The 23,466-nt window shown below is 48.3% G+C and overlaps 3 protein-coding genes across 3 annotated transcripts; 1 reads left to right on the top strand and 2 right to left on the bottom strand.

The window, feature by feature from the left end:
* The first annotated feature begins 4,979 nt into the window (after positions 1-4,979).
* Positions 4,980-8,830, top strand: LOC147967856 (syntaxin-132-like). Its single transcript, XM_087522571.1, has 12 exons — positions 4,980-4,997; positions 5,708-5,815; positions 6,481-6,537; positions 6,646-6,694; positions 6,774-6,862; positions 6,962-7,035; positions 7,156-7,198; positions 7,701-7,787; positions 7,892-7,969; positions 8,057-8,137; positions 8,229-8,294; positions 8,496-8,830. Exons 1-12 carry the CDS (start codon positions 4,980-4,982, stop codon positions 8,655-8,657), a joined length of 912 nt encoding a protein of 303 aa, XP_087378697.1. The 3' UTR covers positions 8,658-8,830.
* Positions 8,831-8,840: 10 nt separating this feature from the next.
* LOC147967855 (uncharacterized) lies at positions 8,841-10,205 on the bottom strand. Its single transcript, XM_087523285.1, has 2 exons — positions 9,534-10,205; positions 8,841-8,855 (listed from the first exon to the last, which is right to left on the bottom strand). The coding sequence occupies exons 1-2, from the start codon at positions 10,203-10,205 to the stop codon at positions 8,841-8,843; spliced, it is 687 nt and encodes a 228-aa protein (XP_087379411.1).
* A 9,841-nt stretch (positions 10,206-20,046) lies between these two features.
* Positions 20,047-22,465, bottom strand: LOC125555539 (uncharacterized). The gene is made up of 2 exons (XM_048718454.2): positions 20,627-22,465; positions 20,047-20,408 (listed from the first exon to the last, which is right to left on the bottom strand). Exon 1 carries the CDS (start codon positions 21,951-21,953, stop codon positions 21,168-21,170), a length of 786 nt encoding a protein of 261 aa, XP_048574411.2. The 5' UTR covers positions 21,954-22,465; the 3' UTR covers positions 20,047-20,408; positions 20,627-21,167.
* Positions 22,466-23,466: the final 1,001 nt, after the last annotated feature.

Genomic DNA, 23,466 nt, shown 5'->3' with positions numbered 1-23,466 from the left:
GATGATGGAAATTTAACTTAACTCTGTTGCCTTGTGTTTCTCGCAGTACACCTCTGTATTGCTCCTATTTCCTGAAACATACTACATGGTCACGTTGCATCGATGCTTTATTATGTCAAATGCAACAGAGATCTAATTAGCACATGTTGTGGCATTATTCTTAACTTGCCCTATTTTTTGTAACACTAAAATCCCCTAGTTTTTTTATTGCCAATTGCCATAGTGCTTTATAAAATTATCATTATTGCCATTGTCTCTGAATGCATGCTCACCGGGGACATTTTTATTCTTTGTAGGAAAGACATACAAAAGGGTCAGGAAGTAACCAAGAAGATGCCAGTTTGCATCAGCTACAGATTTTCTGTAATGGAGAAAAAACAATGTGTCTTTTAGGTCTCATTATGTAAACCTATATGGCATCTTGTCATCTGGGTATTTATCTTGTCATCTGGGTATTTTGTGTAATGGAGAAAACAATGAATCTCGGACATGCATCTATCATTTTGTAAACCTATCGGGCGATTCGGTCACAAAACCATAAATGTTTCCTTCACTCTTGAGAAGTAATTATTATGTTATTCTTCTTTGGTCATGATTTACTATTTTCAAAGCACATGCAAGTTACTGTAATTTGACCGATATCATGTTGTATTGAGATATGCGACTTGATTGACATTGTATTGTGTAAGACAGATGGGAAATCAAGGGTTTAAATATTGCTCAGCTAAACAAAATGTTGACAAATTGTTGGTTGGCAAAACAGAACATCGTCTCATTGTTGGTCGGCAAAGGGTCATGCTAGTACCAATGGAAAGTTGGTCGGCAAAAAGGATAGCATCGCACAGTTGGTCGGGAAAGTTTCAGGACAAGGACAACAGAAAGTCGGTCGGCAAATATTATACTATCAAACAGTCGGTCGGGAAAACTTAAACAGCAGCGCCAACTGAAAATCGGTCGGCAAACATGTTACCATCAGGTAGTCGGTCGGGAAAGATTACGAGTAGGGCCATCAAAAAGCCGGTCGGCAATTCTCTTTATAGGCGTCCAACTGTCGGTTGGGAAAGATATGTCAGTCGGGAAAATGTTTTCCCGTCTGGATTTTCCCCAACAAACGCTGTCGGTCGGCAATACTCTTTCCCGACCGAGTGTATGTCATCAGACCTTGTTTTCCCGACCAACTTGTTTGTTAGGGATGTGGTGATGTGGTGTAACTGGATCGTGATTCTCTCCTGTGCCACGTTCCAGGCGGCCGCGGCCGCGCTGGTGCTCTGGCTCCCGGGCCGCTGCCGCTGGGTCCTCCGTGCCTTGGCCTACCTCGCGCTCGTCCTCACCATCGTCGGCCACTGCATGTGTTTCGCCAACGTCTGCCTCAACCACGCCGCCGACTCAGGACGCCTCGTCTGCTGGATCTTAGGGGCTGTTTGGTTTGAGTCCCAGCTAGCCCCACCAAAACTTTGGCATGACCAAAGCATGGGCATGACCAAAATTTTGGCAAGTTGTTTTTGTTTGGATTGCGACCATTATATCCACCAAAATTTTGGCAAATGGGATCTTTGTTTTGTTTGGTTTGCGATCATCTGAACCTCATGATGATCATACTAGTTATGAAAATATTTAAATGCATCTACTGTTTAAAATTAAGAAAATATAGATCAAAACTTAGATGAAATTGATGTGAAAATGAAATCGTCAAAATAATAGTGTAAGTCATTGTTGCACTTGTAAGCCGCTAGTAGTTAATTGTCCGCAGCAGCATACATCATGCATTTTTTTAATCTAGATTGATGCATGCTGCTAATCACGCACGGGTGTACGTATTTGTAGTGGAAAAGCGCTGCTGGTTGCTGACAAATCAACATATTCTGCTGCATGCACTGGGCAGGGCCCACCAAACAACCGCGCCAATATTTTGGCGGAGCCTTTCCGTGCCCGCGATTCGCCAACAAATGATTAACATGGAGGGGTGCAGGGCGCGCTGAGCGAGCCAATTTTCAGGCGCCGGTCCAAACGGCCACCAAAATACGTGGGCGAGCCAACTTTTTGGCAGGGCTAATATTGGTAGCGATCCAAACAGCCCCTTATGCACCATGGTCCATGGCCATCGTCTTCTACGCGATTTGCGACATCATCAGCTTCCTGACCCTCGTCCGGGGAGGCGAGGACTGAGAAGCAGGGCAAGCCATACGTAGCTGATTAGTTCAGCTAACTGCAGGCGACCATGTCCTTGGATCAGTACCGATGAGTACAAAGGAATAATGTACAGAGTATGCATTATATATGCTGTGACGATTGATGGAGTGCCGTATATGTGTGAATCTACTAGTGTAATGTAATTGGATAGACCTACTCCGTATTACACTACTATATAATCACCCTGCTGGAAATTTTTCTTTTTGGGAGGGATCACCCTGCAGGATTGTGGTCGTTTTTTATGTATTCGACATTTTCTCTATAGTACGATAAGACATAATTTATATGCTTACATATGTCCAGCTTCGGTAAAGTTTGATGTTGGTGAAATTCATACTCCGCATTTATATTCATGTGGGCACGGTTGGATGACCGGTTCCCATATCACTGTCCGTAGATGCGTACACAGACGGATATCGTGGTCATTTTAGAGGTCCGCATTAGAGATGCCCTAACATGTGCATAGTTCTACTTTTCTGGCGCATCACATAGATGTTCTGGAGCGCACTGCTCTGTAGCAGGGGGCTCCATGAGGAAGGCTAGAAAAAATATGATTGCACGATCATAACGTACTCTGAAATTTGTGAATCTCATACTCACGGGTAGTCAAATTACTCAGACAAGTGAAGGCGGGCATGTCGATAGGGAAAATAGGCCCTTAGTTGTGTCATCCTCCCAAGGGAGACTCTGGGGCGACCAGATTTCCCAGTGTGACACCTTCCCTCTTCCCTCCCTCCCTTCCCTGCTTGCTACTGTCGAGATCTCTATGCGGCCTCCTTGGAGGGGGGTGACGAGGCTTTCAACTTCTCTTTCTCGCTGACGAGGGCCATTGCCTCTGTAGCGGTGTTCTTGGGCGGTGAAGGCGGAGTTCTTCTGATAGTGGGGTCGTTCGCTAGTGCGGTAGTACGTGGATCCTTGGTTGCTCGGGTAGTAAGGCCATGGTGAGTGGTAATCATGGCGTGTGGGGGTGCCTTGTGAGTCCTCTCCGCCACATCTGAAGACGTCTCTAACCTCGCAAGGGAAATGGATTCTTCTTTCTAGTTACTTTTGGTGGGTGTGTGCCTCCAAGATCGTCTAGGTGTTGCTTTGAAATCTTCAAAGTTGTGAAGAACCCAAGAAGTTTGTAAGGGCTTAGAGATGATCATCAAGACTCATACAAACTTCTCCATTATTTACTAATGATGCACTGCTTTTCATTGATGCTTCGTAAAAATACATATTCATCCAAATTTGCAGGTAGTGAAGTTTTTTCTCGAAAATGAGGATTACTCCTAGCCTCTGCATCAAGCGATGCACACAATTATTTTATCATATTGTTGAATAGGACCTGACAAAAAACATACATGTGCCCAAAGACACCTACCAGACAAACATTATCGCTACACTACAAGCTTGATGATGTGCTCTGACCTTGCATCAACACATACCATCTAATCTAATGGCCTCATCAAGCCTCCCACCGATGAGCCAAGAGCACCAACTGGTATAGCAGACCCTCTATACACACCGCATGCACATGCCCTAGAATCAGCCGCCCCCATCTTTCCGCTGTCCCACCTTCAGGATAGTATAGTTGAAGTCATATGCTACAAATCGGAAATAATTTTCAGGTATAGCTCATGCAAGATCCTCATAGTATGCTTCACGTTTCCCCGTTTGATCCAGGATAACCACTTAATGGTTTCTACCCTACAAGTAACTAAAACAGTGCAAATCCTTGGCCACAACGAGGATGGCTCACCACACCAGGGGGGCACCAGTTATCCCAGCCACGACGAGGCCAGTATGTCAGCGCTCGTGCCTGCTACAGGATGGAGCCTTCTCATCATCACGCACACGTTTGCACCATCTAGATCACCGGCAATGTGAAGCTATACACCACTGACGTGTCTTTCTTCGATGAAGCAAACTACCACTTGATATGCTGACGAGGCAATCTCAAGTCATTCAGTCTGACACCGATAATGCGGACACCGCCACAAGGCCTAGAATCAACGAGGCGAAGGCCGTCCACATGTTCATCACCGGACATTGACACAGCGGATTGATATGGCTAAGCAAAGCCGGAGCAACGGGCGTATCGCCGTCCCCTTCCACTTCATCACCACATCATCACCGTCTACACCAAGCTCAAGGAGAAGACAAGACCAGAAGATGACGACCATTGCAGCAGTTTAATCGGAGGTGATTCCCAAGCATGACTCCCGGGCGTAATTAATCGGGAGCTTTTTGAGGCCCCATGAACCAGAAGCCGACATTCACTGAAGTCACATTGATCACACCAGCAGGCCACAGAGCACATCCTTCATAGGAATTTTTTGTAAATTTGTTTCTTGACGTAAGATTAATAAAACACATATTTCCTTATATATTTTCTTTGTGTACTTAGGTACTACATCGACATGCACGCGTTTCGTTTTTATTTTGTGGTGTCAAGCATTCATTAAGTACCCCGCAAAAAAAAGCATTCATTACGTAAAATATTTTTTTCAAGAAATAAAAAAGCACGTGTTTAATGGGTCGCACGTGGCCAGCCCATGTGAGGGAGCCATAGGCCTTTCCTCAACTATTCCACGCTCAAGATGTTGGAATAGGACGTGTCCTATTCTTTGCACGCTGCAAGGAATAGTGGAGCTTGTACAAGGAAAGAAAAGAAAATGAAAGGAAACGAAAGATAGCTAGCACACGAGGCGTACCTCCAGCTAAATCCTCGCCGCGCCGCCGTCCGTCTGTTCCTTCCTCCCGTCGCGCCGCCGTCTCTTCGTCCCGCCCCGCCCCGCCCCGCCGCCATGAACAACCTACTAACTGTAAGTTCCCTCTCCATCCCCTCCCTCATGTTCCTCCTTTCATCTCTTCACGCCGCTCAATTGCTTCGCCGAGGCCAAGCGCACGAGCTTCAAATTCCTCAAGGAATCGTTCGCCAGGAATCGGCTTAGTTGCTCAGATCTGCTTGAGCTCCAAGTAGCAGGATTTATTTGTCCCTCCTTTTAGGATCTGCTTGCTCATTTCGTGTGTGCGCTATCAGCAGTGGGCTGGTTGCTCTTGTGTGAACCTCTCCGGCCGGGAGGTTATTCTGATTTTATTTGTCCCAGCTTTATGCTTAGCAAGCACTGTAGTCTCAAAATGCCATTTACTGTTTGTTTGTTAGGTTGAAAACAACACGTAATGTGATCACATTACTTATTTCAACACTGTAATTAACTTGAGAATGTTCTTTTGGCATTACATACGTCATGTTCTGATTTTGAAAGTGACAGCTCAAACTCTTTTTGAGAAGTTTATCTCTTCTGCTAGCAACATATAAGCTTTAATAATACTCCTTTGGGACCAGTTATAACAATGTCAATGCATTATTTCGGCAACGATCCTGTCCTATTAGTTTGGTAGGTTTTAGCTGATGATGAAAGTAGCAGCACAATTGGCTATAATATCAGATCGAATTCATAGAAATCAAACAAGCCTTCATGCAGGTGCTGTGGTGCAGTACATGTTCTTCTAAACACTCCAAATTTTGCAGGATTCCTTTGAGCTTGCCCGGCGGGATTCCTCAAGAGATGGGGGGGATGTTGAAATGGGGATGCATCAGCCCGACGCCTCTGATAATTTAAATGGCTTCTTCAAGAAGGTGCATGCGAAACTCTCTACTAATCTCCAAGCTTTAAATTATGGGCCAATATGACAAATATGTAGGCTGATTACCAGTTTTGGGGATTTACCGATTAAACATGACATATCATTTTTCACACATATCATCCGATATTGACCGAAATATCGACCGATTTGGCCGATATCTGACCTGATATGACCACTGATATAGACCGGTACGTCGATGAACACTATTTATCATAAAGTAGTGAAAAAAGATAAAGTATGTACAACTCCATCTTATTATCAATGAAATGCATAATATTTTGTAGAAACACATATATAACATATTGTTTTTAATATTAGAGTGACGATTTTGAGAATCTGTCTAGAATATTTTCTTAATTAACAAGTTCACAAACTAGGAATTAAAATTTGCTGGAGCATTGACGCCATATATTTTGTTTTACTAAAAATACATTTTTGAACCAGAATATTGAAAAAAAATCCAAATATATTTTCTCCTATATATCTACATATCGTCCTATATATCACCCGATATCCGACATCCGATATGTTCAAGCCAAACCGATACAAACCCGATATATGATATTTTGAACCTTGTTAGTCTCTGATGATGTTATTTGTCCATTTTTGCACTAATTCAGATTAATGACATGTGATGTTGCTTTCATACACACGCAGGTTGAAGGAATTGAGATCCTAGTAGCTAAGCTGACGAGTGTATTGACTAAACTCCAGGTCCAACCCATTCTAATTTCCGTATTACTGCTTCTGCTTCTCTGATGTTATTGTGCTCAAATATTGATTCTCATAGTAATAATGGAATCTGTGTGTCTTTGCTTGCAGACTGCAAATGAGGAATCAAAAGCAGTTACAAAAGCAAGCGCCATGAAAGGTTACAGCTCCAAATCTTATCTTAATGAGTTGAAAATTTCGCTTTACTTATAGTCACGCACAACAATACATTTTTGTAGCAATTAAGAAGCAAATGGAGAAAGATATTGATGCAGTGATGAAAATTGCTCGTATGGCAAAAACAAAAATTGATGAACTGGAAAAAGATGTATGTTATTCTTCTTTCCTAGCTGTATCCGCATCTGCATAAACTAAAAGACGGATACGCTGCTTATGGTTTGCTCTTTGCCCCTATGCTATGTCACAGAACTTATCTAACACGAAGAAACCTGGACGCGGGAAGGGCTCTGCGGTAGATCAATTAAGGGAACAGACTACTGGGTAAATTAAATTTACTGTCGATTTGTGTTTCGAGTCTCTTGCCTGCTTGAATTAGCCTCTCCTTTTTTTGCGAAAATGAATTATTACTTATTCACTGTGCCTACTGATTGATCTCTACAGAGCAGTGAAAAAGAAGTTAAAGAAATGGATGGACGGTTTTCAGGTAGTGCTTCCCTCTAACTTGAATGTCCAAATTGACATGTATGTGATGATTTTCCTTTTCTGTCTGTGAATAAATAAATGTTCCCTCTAATGCCTAATCGTAGTCTTTAGATACACAAAAAAAACTTAAAACTAGTCATTATTTCTGTTTACTACTTGGGCTATTTGATTTGATATTCCCTCATAGAGCAGAGGGGACAAACTAATCTGCCTTACCATGTCTATGAGCCATCCAAGCATTCAGCTATATGAATGCTGAAACGTCTGGCTGTTCATAAGTGGTGGAAGTGTCTTCGTTGATGCTTATATGTTCTAAAAAAATAAAAGAAAGAGTTTTGCAAATTGCCCTCCTTTCGACTTCCAGTAACTTTACAAGAATGTTTCTTAGCCATTATGGTAGATTATTGATAGTATGCTATCAGCCTGATGTCTCTGAAGGTGAAATAATATAATGTAATCTTGCAACTATGTGAGTGACACGGTGTTGTTACCCTCTGATGCAGGTATTGAGAGAATCAATCCGGCAGGAGTACCGGGAAGTTGTTGAAAGAAGGGTATTTACTGTAACTGGTAATCGCCCTGATGAACAGGTATAGTTGCACCTTTTTTTTTCTATGGTTATTCAATTTGAGATTCTTTTTCTTTCTATTGCTTATCTTACAGTGTGCCTCTTCTGTTACTTTGGGATCTGCAGACAATTGACGATTTAATCGAGACAGGGAGAAGCGAGCAAATTTTCAAAGATGCGGTTCAACAGCAGGGGAGAGGCCAGGTATATACGAGTTATAACTTGGTCATTATATCGACACTTGTGGGAAAATGCATCAAAATCAAATCAGGATAATTTTCCATGTTGCAGATATTGGATACTGTTGCTGAGATACAGGAGCGGCATGATGCTGTAAGAGATCTAGAGAGGAAGCTTCTAGAGTTGCAGCAGGTTACGTTTCATTTGCATGAGCTCTTATGCAATTTTTTAAATAGTTGACACCATGCATTTGTGAACACATTTCCTGGGATTTGGCTTGTAGATATTCCTGGATATGGCAGTATTGGTTGTGGCCCAAGGAGAGATGACAGATGACATAGTGACACATGTAAGGCGACCAACTTATGAAAACAGCTTTATTCTACTCCCTCCGTCCCAAAATAAATGCTGCTAATTTATTACAAGTAACTTTGTACTAAATCAGCGACACTTATATTTTGGAACAAAGGGAGTAATAAATAGACCTAACCGACTTTGTCATAAAGCAAGCTAACGACTGTGATGCTGGCATTTTGTTTGTTTCTGCAAGGTTTCAAAGGGTAATGACTACATGCAGCAAGGTTTGGAGGCTCTCCAGAAGGCAAAGAAGCTACAGAAGAACTCGAGAATGTGCATGTGCTCCGCCATACTCGTTCTCCTGCTGATAGTGGTTATCGTCGTGCTCACAGTTATCCAGCCAGGGAAGAAGTAACTCTTGAGCACGACTTGAAACCCAACATCTCGGCGCGGCAGAATATATATATCGTGGTTACTGTTTTTTTTTCCTGTTTACAATAAGAGAGCATCCATCTAGTATGAGTTCTCAGTTTGTATGGCCAGGTCCTGTATCTGGAAGAGTTTCTTTTGAATGACGAAAGGCCCCTCTAACACTGAATTATCTCAAGCGTGCCTACACACAGTACAGGTACAGGTAGAATGCCAGTACAATGCATTCTCACAAGCCGGCATGCAGACACACAGATCCTTGGAGTGACATGCCTCAAGTATATCATCCTTTGTCAGCTTGTTCTTTCTATCCAAGAAGAAACTCTATTCCTAAAAATGAACACCGTACCGTACTGGTACTGCACTATATATAATCTAACAGGGGAAAGAAAATACCGGAACTTCACTTGCCGAGAGTGCCAGATATGCCTAAGAATAAGCGCGGCAAGCGGAGACATAAAATTACTTGTTTCAGACACTTGGCACCAGTCAACCGAGATATAGTCTGACTATTTATCAGATACACCACTGTCATGTCCTTGCGGTAAATACGTCAAGTGTGTAAGCCCAGCTTTGAGCACCACTCATCATCATCCATCTGAGAGAATAAGAGCATGTCTTTCAGCAATAAATCATCATTTCAAATCTGACATGCAGGTAACAAGATGGAAAAGGCACCTCTAAATCGAGGCTTTTTTTTTTTGAGATACTCGAGTATACAGAATACTCAAGTGGGAGGAGTACACTCATCCTGCATCATTGTCATCAGCCTGGCCGGAACCGTAGCGGAGAGTCGAAGATCGCCATGTTGTCTTGCCTCCACACCTAGCTCATGGGCCAAGGTGTTGCAAACCCTACTCACATGACTGACGCTGAAGGATGCAAACATCCCCAAGACGTCCAGAATGTCCTGTAGCACTCCATAACATGGTGATAGCATCTGAGTTTCACTTTTTAAGTCATTTACTATCACCAAGCAGTCCATTTCAAGCACAATTGCCCCTCTGTAAGCTTCTGCCACCGCCTTCAGGCCAACCAAAGCCGCCCTGGCCTCCGCTTCTTCCACACTTGCTGCAGTGCCAATCTGTTCGCAAACTGACATCAAAACCCGTCCACTGGAGTCCCGTGCGATCACACCCGCCCAACACTGTCCACTGGCCGGCAGGAAAGTGACGTCAGAATTGATCTTTATTGTCTCCTGAGGCGGGGCAGTCCATCTCTTAGGTGTCTGGCCAGATGGACCCGGCCCTGGGGTGTCCGAAGGCCACATTGCCTTCCCTGTTTCAGATTCTATCAATGAAGCATTTGCAAGCTGAAAATCCTCCTCATACTTCAGGAGGAAAAGTACAGATTTTCTGATAATCTCATCGCCTTTCCCATGAACACAATTGTCTCGCAGGTGCCACCCTCTCCATAGCAGCATCAGCACCCTCGCCCGCATGTCTTCTGAGCATTTATCTAGAAGCACTTGCAGCCAGTCCGGGCCAGTATACCTGAAGGAAATTTCATCAGGGATCTCCCACTCCTTTCTCATTTCATACCTTAGAGCTTTACTCTTGGTACAAGCAACTACCGCATGGAATTCATCCTCCTCACCACATCCGCATATACCGCATGTGGCATCCACTTCCAGTCAACGGCGAATCCAAGGGGCAGGCTTGGATGGGCTCAAGCCTGCCCTCCAAAATCGAACAATTTTTTTACTACTACTCATCAAGTCATCAGTGCAGCCCAGCCCAGCCCAGAAAACACAGGCCATCTGCTCAGCCCCTGTAAACGCTGGTCTCGAGCACCAATTCCAGCGGGCTGCTGCCTGCAACACCTCTCGACGCCTCATATTTGGCACGTATGGCTGTTTAAATTGACAATACCATTTTTTACCTCAAAATTTGACTACTTCCAAAAAATCTGAGAAAACTCTTGTAAATACTAGATGTGACTAGTATGAATCTGGGAAATTTTGAGCATCTTTGGACAAAGGGATTGGTATATAATAGCTATTTTGACAAAATGTCCAAATTTCGGTTCATAAATTGTCATATAAAAAATAAAAATAAATCAAGTAAGTACTACATGCTTACAGTAGTAATCTAGGAAACTGTAAGCTTATTTTGACAATATGATTAGGAGATAACAGCTATTTTGCTCAACTGATCCTAATTTTGGTTGAATATTTGATAGTTGTCAAAAATTCTAAAAAAAACTCTAGTAAATACTACATATGACCAGTAGCAATCTGGTAAAGTTTGAGCTTATTTGCACAAAAGGATTAGGAGAAAATTGGTTTTTTCGTCTAAAAGGTGTTTAATTTACTCGTCATTAACTTTGAGCCCCCCCTTCATTTTCTTTCTGGATTCGTCGCTGCTTCCAGTGTCCTCTTGAATTTATTCCTCTTAGTAGCAAGCGTATTTGTAGCCACCCGCCATCCAAAAATTCTAACTCTGGGTGGGACCTTTGCCTTCCAAATGAGATCCCAAATGCTTCTAGTGTTTGGGTCGCTGGATGAGCTCGAGGGAATTTGATGGGTCTGACCTTACATTGAGGCGGCCAGTCTATAGGCACTCCTAACTGAGAAGACTCCATTCCTTTCATAGTGCCAGGCGATTCGGTCTTCCGCATTAGATTTTGGAATTGGAATTTTGCAAATTTCATCAGCATCAAAGGGGTGGAAGATTTGCCTCACTAACTCAACATTCCATTCTTTGCTGTCCGATCGCATAAGCTGGTTTACCCAACGTAATCTTGACCTCCTGGCAAAAGCAGCCGTCTTAAATCCTTCATTACGTGGGATCCATTGATCTCTTTGAATCTGAATACTCTTCCCATCGCCGACTCGCCATATAATCCCTTTCTTAAGTAGCTCCAAGCCGGCCTCAATCTCCTTCCACACCGGAGAAGGATCGGAGGTAAACACCGTATCTATGAGGTTTCCATGTGGATAGTACTTCGATTTGAGCACTCTAGCACACAAACTATCGGGGTTCTGAATGAGCCTCCAACTTTGTTTTGCAAGCAATGCCACGTTGAAACAATGCATATCCCTGAAGCCAATGCCACCCGCTTTTTTAGGTTGGGTCATGCGTTCTTTTCATATTTGTCACAAAATCCTTTCGAAAGTAGGAAAACACCCATAGTGAAGCATGGGAGAGCCTGAACGACCGATTTGACGTGTACTTCCTTTGCAGCATAGGCCATGAACCTTCCTGACCAATCATTACACCTTTTTGCAAATCTGTCCAAGATCGGTTGGAAGTTCTCATCCTTCATTCTACCTTCCGGAGTGGGTAGCCCCAAATACTTGTTCTCAAAAGAGGCTGACACAACTCCCAAAGTTTTCTTAATCTCCTCTCTAATCCCTTCTGGACATAGCTCACTGAACAACAAAGAACACTTGCTCTCGCTCAACAATTGCCCGTGCCTCTTTGAAAGGAAACTAGCACCTCTTTCATGGCACATGCCTGCTCCACTATCGCTTTGAAGAAGATCAGACTGTCATCTGCAAAAAGTAGATTTGATATTCCCGGGCTATTTCTTGCAATTTTAATGGGCGTCAGCTTACTTTCTCTCATATTCTTGTTCATGAGATTAACCAAACCATCCGCGACAAAGAGGAAGAGATATGGGCTGAGAGGGTCCCCTTGCCGTAGGCCTCTAGACGGTATGAAATGTTCCAGCAACTCTCCGTTACACCGGACTGGATATCTCACTGAGCGGACACACTCCATAACCCAGGCTGTCCACTTCTGGCTGAACCTAGGTTTTAACAAAACCCCCTCAAGAAAGCCCCAATCCACCCTGTCGTATGCTTTTGCCAAATCCAACTTATACGCACAAAACGTGTCATGCTTATTTCTGCTATGTTGGATCTTATGGAAGCATTCAAAAGCAATAGTGGCATTGTCTGTGATCATACGTCCAGGAACGAACGCACTTTGAGTTTCAGAAATTATTCCATCTAGCAAAGGCCGCATTCGATTTACTAGACACTTTGATATCACCTTGTAAATTACGTTGCACAGGCTGATGGGTCAGTAGTCTTTTAGAGACTGTGCGTTTTTGCCTTTAGGGATCAATATGTATTACGGTATCGTTTATTCCTTCGGGCATTATTCCATTGTCGAAAAAACTTAGAACACCTCTGACCACATCATCACGCAGGACTTCCAAATTTTTCTGATAAAATCTAGCCGGTAGACCATCCAGGCCAGGCGCTTTCCAAGGTCCAATCTGAAACAAGGAGTCACTCACTTCCTTCTCTGTGAAAGGCTTTGTTAATGATGAATTCATCTCTTTCGTGACCTTTGTTTCCACATGCTGCAGCACCTCATCTACCTTTACCCCACGTTCCTTATCATATAGATCTTTGAAAAAACTGCTCGTGATTTCATGTATCCCCTCTCTGTCCTCTTTCCACACACCACTACTATCCATTAATTTGCTGATCTCGTTTTTCTTTTTCCTCCAAGTTGCTTTTCTCTGAAACCATTTCGTATTACGATCCCCTTCACGCAAATAGGTAGCTCGTGAACGCTGTCTCCACATCAGTTCTTCTCGCAAGAGAAGTTCATCTAGTTCTGCCTCACATAGTTTTATCTTCTGTTGGTTTTCAGCCGAGCTTGGGGAGTTCCACAAGACGCTCAGGTTTCTCCTATATTCTGCCGTCTTTTTTAGTACTGATCCAAAATCCTTTCCAGCCCAAGTTCTCAACACCCGCTCCATTTCCCTGATTTTTGTTCTCACATCTCGAAGGTCTGTAGCTTTGCCTGGGCCACTCCATCCCTCATCAATCACTTTCTGCAGCGACTCCACCCGTTCCCACATATGCTCATAGCGAAAGGGGCGGTCAGGTTTAGCACCCACAGGTCTCCATTCCTTCCTATTTCCGCATCTGATAAGGACCGGTAGGTGGTCGGACCGGCTCGAACAGATGTGTTCGACTGTGGCTTTTCTGAAATGTTCTGTCCAAGTTGCAGACGCCACCCCTCTATCCAATCTCACACGTACCGTTCTGCCTTCCATCCTGCTTATTATTATATGTCCACGCCGGTCCCTTGAAGCCAAGATCGAACAAGCTACAGTCAGAGAGGACTCTTCTAAAATTTTCCATGTTTCTCTCCGATCTCCTCCTGGCTGATAGGTGTTCAGACTGCCACATCGTTTCATTGAAATCCCCCACCATTAGCCACGGGGCACTCGAGTTATCTTTTATCCGTCTCAACAGTTCCCACATGAGGTGTCTTTCATGAGCTTTCGGTTCTCCGTAAACAAAGGTGCTCCGCCACTGCAAACCATCCGGTGTCAAACGAACTAACACATCAATGTACCTCGGGCCAACGGCGAGCTTTATTATTTCAACACTATCATCATAGAAAAGTGCAAGCAGATTATTCAATCAGTACATAACAAGGAAATGAAAACAGTTCCATCGGTTATCCTAAAACTAAACATACCATCTCCTGCAAAAGAAAAGAAAAGAAAAGAAGCTAAACATACCGTGTATATAGCTCCACCAGACGATCGATTTTTTCGCACTCACTCTCAAAAAACATTCCTGGTGATCTGATCCTTCTGTACTAACACCTTGTGTAAGAGGATACCAATCAAACATGAGGAAATCCATAAAAATATAACAAGATTGTGACGGCTTGAATTTAAATGTTGAACTATTTGCTCCTGGTTAAGCAGTTGACTAAGAAATCGGTTAGTCCCGAACCTTCTGAGTCACCGGTCATTATTGCACATAGATCCAGATTCGGGTCCTTTGGCTTGCTTTGATGACATATGAGATTGTGAGGGGCCAGCTTCCTGCCTTTGTCTGCTTACGAACGGGTCACCGGGGCACATACCCACCGGGCGCTGCGCAACGCTTTTACCCGTGGTCTGGCTGCCTGGATCCTCCCCAGCGCAAACCCTTGCCGGCTGGCGCCCGTGGGGCACAATAGGTAAATAGTAAGTGATCATCTTCACACGCTTGCCTGACCAGAGCAATAAGCAGGCATAAAGGACAAATGTTTCCCCACGCTCCTGTGGTCCCCACTGACGGGTTTCGCTCACATCCAAAGATGCCTTGCCTGTCAGACTCTTGTCGTATTCCTGACCGACTAACGATTTTTGGATGTCCACCCGGCTTTTGGCTGCTGCGAGACCTGTCCAGTTTTGGTTTCCTCTTGCTTCTGTCGTGACGAGCGGGTGTTAGGTTTCCCTATAGGTCCACCGGTTAGTCTCATTCAGATCTGAAGGAGTCTTTTTTGGCCTATCGCCGTCGTTGGTCCTGGCCATCTATCCCGGCTTCGGATGCCTACTCGTCTTTCCATTGCCGCGGGATGTAGCCAATTTCAGCGCTCCTTTGCCTGTGTCATGCCGGGTGGGTTTTGAGCTCTGACACGACGATATCAGCATGGGTGGGAGCACATGCCTCGAGTGTTTTCAACTGTTATCTTCTTGGATGTTGGTTGGTGCGTGATGGAGATGGTGTCCTTTATGGCACTCCTTTCTGTGCACCCAGCCGCCCTAAACCACCCACTGCACCCTGGAGTGTGCATCAAATAAATACGATGAATAAAGCAACGGGACGGTACAACCCACCGGTCAGAACCGTACGTAGTGGTTGGATGTGATGCCAACCATGTAATTGGATGTGACCATCAACATGGCTCTCCGCGTCGCATCTACACCAACCGGCTACCCAGCAATGTGCCCTCTCCTTCCGTCCACCAACCAAAACCAACACACCAAACCACCATGGCAACTACAACACCTCTAAATGACTGAACAAAAGTCTGTGTGCTCCAAGTAACGAAGCAAACACGAACCCCAGTGACTAGAAGCAATACACCCGCATCTATGAAGAACCCGTGCAGTGCATAACTTCAAACGATTAAGAACACGTATAGAAAGGACAACATAACGACAACTTTATATCTCGTTCTATAAAGACACAAGTTATGCAATTAACTTAGTTCGAATAAACGCAGGCGATTAAGAACATACAAAAAAGGTAATGCCAAACAAAACATCTCGCTCAGAAGTGCTTGACCGGACCATTGACAACATCAAATAGACGTGCATTGCCACACATTTCATGTTTCCAGCACGCTCGCCAATGAACAGCCAATGGGACGACGTACGCCAATGGCGCCAAGTTAGCTCGGAGCGATCTCAGCGCCGCCGCCTACGCGGAGTAGGCTCAAAACCTTGGGCAATGAATAAGCTCGAAAAAGCCCCTGCAAAACAAAGTGAGAGGAAAGCCAGTGTGACCATGTCCGACAAACGACACAAAACAATAAATTTATAGAAAAACTCAATCGAATTAGTAAAAAGACCAAAACACCCCGACTTTGCTCACCCTGACTCGAACAGACCGAGCACTTCACGGGGCAGCGACCAAGGCACAAACCGGCTCGCGCGAACGAGACTGCCAGCCCGCAACATGCAACCGAAACACACGTTGAGCCAGGTAGCAGCATGCGAAGGATGTGCATGTCGACCTAGTGGCGCCAACAATGCGCCATTGTCGCACCCCCTCTGTCGTGACCGGACCAGCCCAACGCGGGGTTAGGATGCCCATAAACAGGAGAGACTTATAGGGACTTAAAGTGTGCATTTGGGACTTATGAAATAAGACTCTCAAGGAGGGACTTATAGAAACTTATAGTTGTAATATGGTCTTATAGGACTTATAAGTCCCAGGAACCAAACAGGTAGAGACTTTTTAGGGATTTGAGACTTATAAATTGGGACTAAAAAAAGTCCTGGGACTTATGAACCACACAGGGCCTAAATGGCATCATCTCAACGTGGTGCCCGTGGCCTCCATTGGCGCGTGTATGTGTAGCCGCTGCCTCTTGGCTGTGTGGGTTGATGTGTAGTGTGGAAGAGTACATGGAAGAAGACGCCGCCGGCGGACTCTCCGGCCGTCGACGTCGGGGTACGTCCATGGAGCTGGTGTGGCTCCCCTCCATCTCCTCGCCGTCGTCGCCGTGGGCACGTCTCAACTTGGGTCCCTCTTGATGTGATCTGATGTGCTACTAAAAATCGGAAGAAAAAGAAACGACTCACTGAAGAGAAGAGCGCGTACGTGCACTTGCATGCATGTACCATGCAACTCAAAATGTCTAAGTCTTCGAAGAGCTAGCTTGACTTGACACACAACAGCTTCGTATGTGATGCCGTCGACGTCGTCGAGCTCGGACGGGTGTCACTGCCCCCGCCGCCATGTCATCTAGCTGGTCTTCTGCATGTGTGCTTGCACCACCGCGAGCGAGCCGCCTGCCGTACGCGCCGCCGCAGTGGGCGTGTGTATCTCTGGCTGCCATCCGTCCCGATCTTGCTGATGCTGCCGCCAGGTCACATCTCCTCTTGGTCTTCTCCCTTCGAGATGAAAAGTGAGAAGATTGATTATACATGTCGTTGACGAAGAAGAATGCTTGGGTTAATTGTTGATGTAGCTTGTGGCAGCGTGGATGAGTGACGGGTTTGTCGGGATCGCCAACGGATGCCCGTCGTCATCGCGGACGCTGTTAGTTAGGAAGAATGAGATTGCACGAATCGATAATCATTGATCGTGTGCAAGGTGCACATATATAGGTACAGGGTGGACCGGCCTCTACTTGTCTCCCAAGATGTACAAATATACGGGGGGAGAGAGAGATACAACGGTATAAATACAGACCCTAGTCCTATACATATGCAGTGTACAACATACGCTCAACACCCCCCCCCCCCCCCACAGTCGAAGCGTCGCCGGAGACACAGAGACTAGACCGAAACTCCTCAAAAACTGGGGTCGGTAATCCCTTAGTCATGACATCGGAGAACTGCTGAGTGGTAGGAACGTGTAGAACATGAACCTTCCCAAGAGCTACCTGCTCGCGAACGAAGTGAATGTCAAGCTCAATATGCTTTGTACGGCGATGGTGTACGGGGTTGGCGGAGAGGTAGACGGCGGAGACGTTGTCACAGTAGACGATCGTGGCCTTGGGAACCACACAGAGCAACTCCTGAAGAAGCTGACGGAGCCAAGAGCACTCAGCAACGGCATTAGCCACTGCCCGATACTCCGCCTCGACGCTCGAGCGAGAGACCGTGGGCTGCCGCTTGGACGACCACGATATCAGCGAAGGTCCGAGGTAGACACAGTAGCCTGACGTGGAACGACGCGTGTCCGGGTAGTCAGCCCAGTCAGCATCGGAGTAGGCGACCATGTCGATGGATGAGGAAGCCGTCAGGGTGAGCCCCATGGTCATAGTGCCGCGTATATACCGAAGGATACGCTTCACCAGAGTCCAATGGGAATCACGCGGGGAGTGCATGTGGAGGCACACCTGCTGAACTGCATATTGCAGGTCAGGCCGAGTGAGGGTGAGATACTGCAGGGCGCCGACAATGGAGCGGTAGAACGCCGCATCTGGCGCAGGGGAACCCTCCAAAGCAGAAACCTTCACCTTGGTGTCAACAGGCGTGGACGCGGTCTTGCAATTAAGCATGCCTGCGCGCTCGAGAAGCTCATGAGCGTACTTCTGCTGATGCAGAAAGAACCCGTCGGCACGACGAACGACCTCAATGCCAAGGAAGTAGTGCAGCGCTCCAAGATCCTTGAGGGCAAACTCATCACGTAGACGAGCCGTGAGCTGCTGAAGAAGCCCAGGCGAGGATGCCATCAGGATAATGTCGTCCACATAGAGCAGTAGATATGCAGTGGCAGTGCCCTGATGATAGACGAACAACGATGCGTCGGAGCGGGTTGTATGAAACCCAAGCTGCTGTAGAAACCCGGCCATACGCTGGTACCACGCCCTGGGGGCCTGCTTCAGTCCATAGAGGGATCGAGAGAGCAGGCAGACATGGTCGGGATGCTCGGCGTCAACGAAACCAGTCGGCTGCTCGCAGAAGACCCGCTCCGTGAGATGGCCGTGCAGAAACGCATTGGAGACATCCAACTGATGCACCGGCCACGCCCGGGAGACCGCTAGCTGAAGCACTGTACGGATCGTGCCCGGTTTAACAACCGGAGCGAAGGTGTCGGTGAAGTCCACACCGGCGCGCTGGCGGAAACCGCGCACCACCCAACGAGCCTTGTAGCGCTCAAGAGAACCGTCGGGATTGGTCTTGTGGCGAAACACCCATTTGCCATTGATGACGTTGGCGTGAGGGGGTCGCGGCACAAGATGCCAGGTGCGGTTGCGCTGCAACGCGTCAAACTCCTCGCGCATCGCGGCGAGCCAATGGGGATCGCGGAGAGCGGCGCGTGCGGACGAGGGTATGGGCGACGGTGGAGAGGATGATGTCGACACCGCGCACGCGTACTCGTCAGCAGCATAGCGCGTGCTGGGGCGATGGATGCCGGTGTGGGACCGCGTCACCATGCCGGTGGAAGGCGGGTCGGCTGCGGCGGGGGGGACGGACGGGGGTGATGAAGAGTCCGTCACGCCCGGCGTCACAGCGGGACCGAAGCCGGCTACGATGGCGGGGCCAGCCGAGGTGGGGCCGGCCGGTACGGGGCCAGCCACGGCGCCTGGCAGGCTGGAAGCCGAAGGGCCACCCGGGGCCATGCAGGGCCGCGCCAGGGGGCGTGCAGCCGGGGCCGCGGCAGAGGAGCCTACGGCGGGTTGCGCCGCAGAGGGGCCCGCGAGGGGGGCGCCGAGGCTGCACCAGGAGGAGTTGGCAGGAGCCGCGCCGGGGCCAGGAGAGGCCGCGCCGGGGGCATCATCGAGTCAGCATACGGGGCACCATCAGGAAGCGCCGAGTCTGCTGCAGGCACCTGATGAAAGGGAAAAACCCGCTCGTCAAAGTACACGTGTCGAGAGGTGTACACACGGTGGGAAACGGGGTCGTAGCACCGGTAACCTTTGGTGTTAGGAGGGTAACCTAGGAAGATACATGCTACGGAGCGAGGAGCGAGTTTGTGTGGTGAAGTGGAGGTGGTGCTGGGATGACACAAGCATCCGAAGATGCGAAGACCATCATAGGAGGGAGGGGAACCAAAAAGAAGGTGGTGGGGTGTGTAGTTCCAGCGTGGACGACAAGGCCTAATGTTAACTAGGAGAGTGGCGGTGGCGAGAGCATCAGGCCAGAACCGAGGGGGCACGTTGGAGTGAAACAACAACGTGCGGACGTAGTCGTTAAGAGTGCGGAGAATCCGCTCGGCGCGGCCGTTCTGCTGGGATGTGTAGGGGCATGTGAGACGAAAGGTGGTGCCGTGAGAGGCGAGGAGATGGCGAGTGGCAGCGTTGTCAAATTCTTTGCCGTTGTCAGTCTGAAGGGCGAGGATAGGGCGCCCGAACTGGGTAGTGACGTAGGAGTAAAAGGCCGTGAGAGTGGCAAGAACATCGGATTTGCGACGGAGCGGAAACGTCCATGCAAAGTGAGAGAAATCATCAAGTAAAACAAGATAATATATGAAACCGGTGTTGCTCTCAACGGGAGATGTCCAAACATCACTATGGATTAACTGAAACCGAAAAGAAGAGATAGTGTTTGACTCGCTAAACGGTCGACGAACGTGCTTGCCGAGACAGCAAGCATGACAAGTGTGCTCATCGAATTTATTACACGAAAATGAAAAACTCTTGAGAATCTGGCGAAGGACGGTGGAGTTGGGATGACCCAGGCGTGCGTGCCAGAGGTCGACACCGGCGGCGAGGGCGACTGGTGAGGCGGTGGCGGTGGAGGTGGAGTGCACCGGGTATAAGTCGTCGGGGCTGTCACATCGGTGGAGCACCATCCGTGTACGGGCGTCCTTCACAGAGAAACCAAGGCCATCAAATTCAACAGTGAGAGGATGGTCACAGACAAGATTTTTAACTAGGTTAGGTGAGACAAGAACATTAGACATGTTAATAGGCATAGAATTAGACAGAAAGAAACTATGACCGACATGAGTAATGGGTACGGAGGAACCATCACCAAAAGTGATGCGGTTCGAAGTGATGAACGGAAAGGAAGAGGCAAGGTTACCGGGGTGCGACGTCATGTGGGCGGTAGCCCCCGTGTCCATATACCAATCGCCGCCACCTCCGTAATTGGAGGGAGACGGTGCCGAGTGAAGTGCTGCGAGCAGAGCGGGATCCCATGGAGCCGGAGGGAGCTGGTAGCCACCGGGCTGAGGTGGTGCAGACGGCGGCGCATAGCCGAAGGACGCCGACGGAGGCGCGTAGCCACTAGGGGCATAGCCGCCCGGCGCGAAGCCTGGCGCATAGCAGCCCGGCGCGTAGCCGCCAGGGGCGTGACCGCCCCCACCTGCCTGGTAGGGTGTGGCGGCGAGGTGTGCCTGCGGCCCGGTCGGGTGTGGCCCGAGGATGCCCGGGGCCCGTGGGACCGGCATGTGGTAAGCGTGGACCATGCCGGTCCACGGGTTGGGGCCGACGGCCCAGGGCGGGGAGGGCTGTTGTTGGCGCTGGGCCCCCCCATACCCGGGCTGCTGATGCTGCTGCTGGGAGCGACCGCCGCCTCCTCCCCCACGGCGCCTGTTGCGGCGACCGCCGCCCCCACCCTGCTGCTACTGCTGAGGAGCGGGAGGTGCGGGCGGAGCAGGCGGGAGGGGGTAGTACCCCGGTGGCGCCGGCGGGCGTTGTTGGGGCGGGGCGGGCTGCGGCTGCCCGCGAGATGTCCCGGCGGCGAGGACGGTGTGGTGGACGCGGGCCTTGACCTTCTTCATCCTCCGTTCCTCCAAGCGTAAATACGCGGTGACGGACTGGAAAGTCGGGTTCGGCAGCAAGGAGAGGTTCGAAGCCACGTTGCCGAAGTCCTCATTGAGGCTGGCGGTGAGGGTGCTAAGCATGAGCTCGTCCGACACCTTGGCGCCGATGTCACGGAGCTCATCGGCAAGGCGCTTGAGACGCATGCAGTAGTCATCGATGGAGGAATCGTCTTGGTGGCACCCGAAAAATTCCTGTTGCAAAAACACAAGACGTTGAAGCTTGTTATCGGTGAAGAGGTTGTTGATCTTGGTCCATACGGCACACGCGTCATCATCCTCCGAGTCGACCGTGTGGAAGATATCCGGGGAGACGGTGAGGTAGAACCACCGGATGAGAGAGGCCTCAATGGCCGCCCAGTCCGGATCATCCACCATGAGATCGCCATCCACGGTCCCGTCGACGTGCTCGAGGAGGTGGTACTCGCGGAAGACGAGGTTGAAGTAGGTCTTCCACGCGTAGTACGAGGAGGTGGATTGATCAAGCTTGATGGGAACACGGGTGTGGATGTTAAGATCACGGACGGCGGTGGCGTCGGGGACGAGTCCGACGAACGGGTTGGAGTTGCTGGATTGAGGGGACGCCATGGGAGCAGCGGCAAGGGAGGGGTGCGGCGGCTCGGGTGGGAGGAGTAGGGTGGCGGTGGCGTGGGGTAGGGTTAGGGTTTTGGGGGGCGCGACGGCAACTTGGGGAGGAAGGCAGCGGCGGCAGTGAGGAAGGCGGCTGCTGCGAGGGAAGGGGAGGGCGCGGCGGCGGCGGTGGACAGCGGCGGCGGCGACGCGAGGAAGGCGGCGGCTGTAGGGCGCGGCGGCGGCGCTAGTGCGGAAGGTGGGAAAGGAATCGGTATGCTAAACTGATACCATGTTAGTTAGGAAGAATGAGATTGCATGAATCAATAATCATTGATCGTGTGCAAGGTGCACATATATAGGTACAGGGTGGACCAGCCTCTACTTGTCTCCCAAGATATACAAATATACGGAGGGACAACGGTATAAATACAGACTCTGGTCCTATACATATGCAGTGTACAACGTACGCTCAACAGCACGTGTAGTCGCTGCCTCTGTGTGGGGCTTCCTTTGGGCGATCCCCTGGGCCTCTCTCTGGGCGTCCTCCCCTCGATCTGATGGATGGGTATATATATAGGCAGAGGTGTGAGAATGGATAACTACGGCCTCGCGGGAGCGCCACGGTAATATGGATATACACGAGCTACGGACGTTGCGGCAGAGTTGTTGTTGAGCCGGCCTTCCTAATCTTGTGGACAGATTGAGAGGAGATAAGTACGCCGCCGTGAGTTTATCTTCCTAATCTTGTACTCCACACCATGGCATGCAAATGCAATTGCGTGCAAAGAAGTTACGCGCTCGGCCCCACCCCACATGCCGCGCCGGAGACCGGACTGTGATCTTCTGTGTGTGCAGAACAGTTCAGGCCTCATGCTCGCTTTGCTCCGTCCTCGCATCGCCGCTTCGCCCACGTTGCGTTGCTTGGCGCCTCCGCTATAAACGGCGAAGCTCCACACCACCACCAGGCTCCAACCAGCGACGGTTGTTGGTGCTTTCTTTTCTTAGCTTAAATCTTCTTCTCTTTTCCTGTTGATAACTTGATATTAATTAACGAGCAAAACGTACGTGCCTTCTTGATGATCTTTTTCTTTCCGGTTGAAATTAAGCTAGTGTATGTCAATTGTTTCTTCTCCCAGAGAAAATAACGAAAAAGGTTTCTCCCAAAGAAAATTAAACATGGGAACTAATTATCCGTGCGTTGTTGGCTTGTTGCTCATCTCTCTTCCTAGCTAGCTTGGATCCATGGACTCCCCGCAAAAAAAGGCTGGATCCACCATGGGCGGCGACCGCGAGGAGTAGGACTGAGAACAGGACAAGGAAAGGAACTGCCGAGAAACATGTTTAGATCACATGCATGTTACACATGCCCTGCTTTGCATTTTGCATTGGCCAGCCACGTTGCTTCTATACCGTGTTTGCAACTGCAAATTCTGTTGTATATGCCCTTCTCCCAGGGTCATTAACTTGTGAATTACACATATATCTTCCCCCAAATATGACTAGTGTTGTATACAAGCTCTGAATTTCA

Source organism: Triticum urartu, chromosome 5A (assembly GCF_056163025.1).
Source record: "Triticum urartu cultivar PI428250 chromosome 5A, HENAU_Tu73, whole genome shotgun sequence".
Lineage (NCBI taxonomy): Eukaryota > Viridiplantae > Streptophyta > Magnoliopsida > Poales > Poaceae > Triticum > Triticum urartu.
Note: the sequence above shows the minus strand (reverse complement) of the source record. Positions and strands in the feature narration are given on the sequence as shown.

Bases quoted from the DNA above. Each gene is read 5' to 3' on its own strand.
- LOC125555539 (XM_048718454.2), bottom strand. From the start codon at position 21,953: ATGGCGTCCCCTCAATCCAGCAACTCCAACCCGTTCGTCGGACTCGTC.
- LOC147967856 (XM_087522571.1), top strand. The intron at 6,538-6,645 runs GTCCAACCCATT...CTTTGCTTGCAG, and splicing joins GTGTATTGACTAAACTCCAG to ACTGCAAATGAGGAATCAAA. The intron at 7,199-7,700 runs GTAGTGCTTCCC...CCTCTGATGCAG, and splicing joins AATGGATGGACGGTTTTCAG to GTATTGAGAGAATCAATCCG.
- LOC147967855 (XM_087523285.1), bottom strand. From the start codon at position 10,205: ATGAGAAAGGAGTGGGAGATCCCTGATGAAATTTCCTTCAGGTATACT.